We start from the raw sequence: 4,572 nt of genomic DNA, 5'->3' as shown, positions 1-4,572 counted from the left end.
TATATGAATAGATACATGAATCTAACATCATAAAAGTTTTGGTTAAATAGCAATGTCAAATCACACTTATATGAATCCTCTTGCTCAACAATATGAAGAGCATAAGAAAATCTCTCAAAGCTTTAACAAGTAATGTCAAAGTTATATTTTGATTGCAAATATGGCATTTTCATTGAATTACTTTTTTTTAAATTTTTTATGGGAGATGCATTTGAGTAATTGAGTACAATAAGAGAATCAAAGATGTGGCAAGGACTTTGCTAGAAGGAATATCAGAGAGCTTAGGATTACAACCCAACATCATTATTGAGTCCACAGGTTTTGAATCAAGCCATCAAACATGTCAAGTGAACTTATATCCTCCATGTCCTCACAGCCAAACCTTACTTTAGGGTTGCTTCCTCATTCTAACAATGGCTTGCTGAACCCTCCTTATTGGAAATAGAATCAAAGGCCTTCAAGTGAAACACTATGAACAAATGGGTTAATGTGAATCCTCTACCTCATGCTTACTTGCCAACATTGAAGATCAACTTGAGGTCACTCTTCAAATTTTAATTCAACCATGCATATTCTATTTTTGATGGTTCTAGCTTCTAATTAATTAATGGCCTTATTTGATTGCTATGTGTTTTTGAATTGATTGATTAGATTGTGAGTAACAAAAGGTATAGAGCATGTGGCACAGAGTAGTGGTGAATGAAAGAGACTCAAGGCTAAGTTTTGCACTAAAGAATGGACCAACTCTTGATAAAGAAATAGGGCCTGCAATGGGGCTGTTAGAGAAGGAAAAGCCATTGTTCAAGAGCATCAACTATAAGGAATATTTACAAGTTCAACAAGAGGCTAGAATTGTTGACAATAGAGGCTTGGATATGATTTATCTGCATAATGTTGCAAACTAATCACACCTTTCAACCAAGTTTTGTAAAGTAAATTAATGTTTGATTGATTAATCCAACCTCTTCAACTTTTAAAAGTGGCATTTCTTTTAATGTGATTTCTCATTCAGAATGTTGGTTTTGGTCTTATTTCCAACATGCATGTTTGTTTAAATTAACACACTATTAGGAGGCTAATCCAGGTTATTTTCATAAACCCATTTCTCCATGGTATTAATTAATCTCTCTTGAAAATGGTAATTAAATCCCACACCCTCACCAAAAAAAAACTAGAGAAAGATAGACACAATACACCACATATATTACAATTTACATGAGATTTTCTATTACATGCACATCTTTCTCTAGTTACACAGACTTTATATGATTAAAGAATATCAGAGTCTTTATACACATGGTATCGTTTGATTCAATAAATAGGCTTTGATGCTTAAACCTTTTTTTTTATTAGAGGCAATCCTGTTCGAGGCATTATTGGGCATTAAATATGAACACCTCTTCTAACAAAAATTTAAACATTAATTTATCATATTTGGGTTGTGAAGCTTGCAAGCATTTATTTCTATGAGCTCATTCCCTTTTTCTAAGACCCAAATAAAGAAAGGCCTACATTGCCTAGTTCCCTTGCACATACCCTTTGACATCTTGCAAATTACAATTAAAACATTCAATCATGCATCTAATCAAGAGTCAAACCTTATTTAAAACCTATCTTTTTTTCACTATAAAAAATTAATGCTAAATTCAAAACCTTATTGTTAATGTTACCCATAAATTATACTCTATCCAAAACACTCTCACAGTGATAATAATTGGAATAATAATTAGTCTTTCTTGCCCAACATATATCAAGATGAATAATAGTTAAGTCTCAAAACATTAAATTAATAGTCGTTAGGTTTCAATAAAAAAATTTTAAAAAAAAATTTGCAAATATTAATTCAAATAATTTTACAAATTCAAGAATTTTATGTTGTAAGATTATCATTCTTATTCCCTTTCCATAACTCCAATTCTAATTTACTAACCAAGGTATTAGTTGTATTGTCTCTTTCCTCTTTTCACTTCGCCCCCAATCTTCACTTCCTCATCAACCCTGCAATATTCTATATATATCTATAATCTAATCTATATATGAACTTATTATTCCCTTTGCTTTCATTTCTAGCTAATCACAATAGCTTCAACCTTTATTCACATGGCTTCATCAGTAGTCACTATTTCGTCATCAAAGCCCCAAGAGCTTCAAGCATCTCATATTTCAAGCGTTAAAGCTTTCATTGAATCAAACAACGCCATTTCAATCCCTTCCACCTACTACTCTATCACTGAGCTTCGTAAAGATGTTGTAGAAGACGACCTTGCTGCTTCCATCCCTGTTATTGACTTCGCTCTCCTCACCTCCGACGACCCTCACGTCCACGCTAACACTGTTCAAGATCTCGGCAGTGTCTGCAAAGAATCGGGCTTCTTCATGGTAAATTTTCAACCTTTTCCTTAACCCAAGGTTTAGAAGTGGTATTTAGTACTTGGATACATCACTTTCCAGATCATAAATCATGGGATTTCGAAGAAGCTGATGAAGGATCTACTGAACATGTCCATGGAGTTTCACAACTTGTCTTTTGAGGAGAAGAAGGAGCTTGCAAATGAAGAACTGATCACACCCATTAGATATGGCACTAGTACTCTTCCTCATGGAGAGAAAGTTCATTATTGGAGAGATTATCTTAAAGTTGAAACACATCCTAACTTCAATTTCCCTCACAAGCCTCCTGGTTTCTCGTATGTTTCAAGAACTTCATCATCATCACCTTCTTTTTTCTCTCTCTTCTTCATTGAACACCTTGGTTTTTGTTCTTTGTAGCAAGCTTGCATTCGAGTACAGTAGGAAAATCAGGGAGGTGTTGAGGATTTTGCTTCAAGGAGTATCAGAGAGTTTAAGGTTACAACCCAAAGCCATTATTGAGTACACAGACTATGATTCAAGTTATCAGACTTGTCAAGTCAACTTGTATCCTCCATGTCCTCAACCAGACCTCGTTTTAGCGTTGCCTCCACATAATGATAATGGCTTGATGACACTTCTCGTTCAAAATGACATAAATGGCCTTCAAGTCATGCACGATGGCAAATGGGTCAATGTCAACCCTCTTCCTAACTGCATAATTGTCAACATTGGAGATCAACTTGAGGTTATTTCAACTTTTCAAACATGTTGAATCTAGTATATCCATTTTCTACATTTTTACATTGTATCGGTCAATAATTATTTACACTTACCTCTATTTCATTTTGTTAAAATTATAGCAACCTCTATTCTATTTTTAAAACCTCCATTTAGTCAAATTCTTAATATTGTTAGGAGTATTTGTTAAAGAAACTAAAATTCTTAATTTTTATTTATAATTATATTTAAAAATTAAAATCATTAATTTTCCCTTGGTCTATACTCTCCCAAATTTAAGGAACTTTAAATAATTAAGTACAACAATATTTAAATAAATGATTTATAAATAGTGAATTAAAATTATAAAAATAAAAATAAATTATATTGATATGTGTTTAAAATATTATTTTAGCCAACTTATTTAAAAAAAACTAAATAAACTAGTTTTCCTAACAAAAAAAATTAAAATATGAATTAAAAAGGGTAAAAAAATATCCATTAATTTTTTGGGGTAACTTAAGAATGAATTTTAGATAACATATGTTTAAAGAGAGGTATTTTTGGTCAAACATATGTTACTTAATAATCAACTAACACTTGAATAGATGAAAGCAAAGTTTTAAAAATAGGAGGAAGGTATGCGTTTTGTAATACTAATTCTAGGAGAGGTTTGTATAAGTTTTAAAAATAGAAAAGAGGCTATAATTAAGGTTAAATAGAAGGGGGGTTAAAGTATTTTACTCATAATTAGTTAACTTAACCACCTCTCATCTTCTAACCCTAGCTTGGCTTTCTTTGTTGTGTTTTTGGTGGAATATATTATTAGAGTATGACAAATGGAAGGTACAAGAGTATTAGGCACAGAGCAGTGGCGAATGAAAGACACACAAGGGTTACTTTTGCACTAGGTAATGGTCCTTCACTAGAGAATGAAACTGGTCCTGCACCTGAGTTACTTGAGAAGGAACAACCAATTTATAAGACAATCAAGTACAAGGACTATTTTGAAGTTCAACATGAGGCCAGAATTGCCAATAAGAGAGGATTGGATATCATTCGTATTAATAATTAATTATAAACTGATGATGTAATATTCTATGGATCTTAACTACGACTTGAGTTTTTGCATGTCTAGGTATAGCTTATATGCTTATAGATTTTGTGTGATGGGGAGATGATGGATTGATATTAAGTTGTGTTTGTTTTAAAGACCGTTCATTTGTTATGTGTATTAATTTCATAGGGCAAGTTTTAACTTATAAGAGTGTCAAAGAAGAAAAAATGTGATTATATATAAGAAGATATAGTAAAAGTAATAATATGCTCAACAACAACAACAACAAAAGAAAAAGAAAGAGGCAATGTATGTAAACGTCAAAAACTCAAAATCAACTTGCGCGTGCGTAGGTCCCTTATCAATTCACAATTAGGGGCGGCTTGGTTGTTATTGGATAAGAGCATCAAACAAACGAACAAGTTAAAGAAATGAAGACAAGAGTG

General features: G+C 32.3%; 1 protein-coding gene across 1 annotated transcript; it reads left to right on the top strand.

Annotated features, from left to right (window-relative positions):
- The first annotated feature begins 2,039 nt into the window (after positions 1–2,039).
- LOC129295672 (2-oxoglutarate-dependent dioxygenase 19-like) lies at positions 2,040–4,281 on the top strand. Its single transcript, XM_054934212.1, has 4 exons — positions 2,040–2,379; positions 2,452–2,687; positions 2,770–3,097; positions 3,899–4,281. Exons 1-4 carry the CDS (start codon positions 2,101–2,103, stop codon positions 4,142–4,144), a joined length of 1,089 nt encoding a protein of 362 aa, XP_054790187.1. The 5' UTR covers positions 2,040–2,100; the 3' UTR covers positions 4,145–4,281.
- Positions 4,282–4,572: the final 291 nt, after the last annotated feature.

Source organism: Prosopis cineraria, unplaced genomic scaffold, assembly GCF_029017545.1.
Source record: "Prosopis cineraria cultivar Desert tree isolate PC_DT_omini unplaced genomic scaffold, ASM2901754v1 PC164, whole genome shotgun sequence".
NCBI classification, from domain to species: Eukaryota; Viridiplantae; Streptophyta; class Magnoliopsida; order Fabales; family Fabaceae; genus Prosopis; species Prosopis cineraria.
Note: the sequence above shows the minus strand (reverse complement) of the source record. Positions and strands in the feature narration are given on the sequence as shown.

Bases quoted from the DNA above. Each gene is read 5' to 3' on its own strand.
- LOC129295672 (XM_054934212.1), top strand. From the start codon at position 2,101: ATGGCTTCATCAGTAGTCACTATTTCGTCATCAAAGCCCCAAGAGCTT. The intron at 2,380-2,451 runs GTAAATTTTCAA...ATCACTTTCCAG, and splicing joins AAGAATCGGGCTTCTTCATG to ATCATAAATCATGGGATTTC. The intron at 3,098-3,898 runs GTTATTTCAACT...ATATATTATTAG, and splicing joins ACATTGGAGATCAACTTGAG to AGTATGACAAATGGAAGGTA.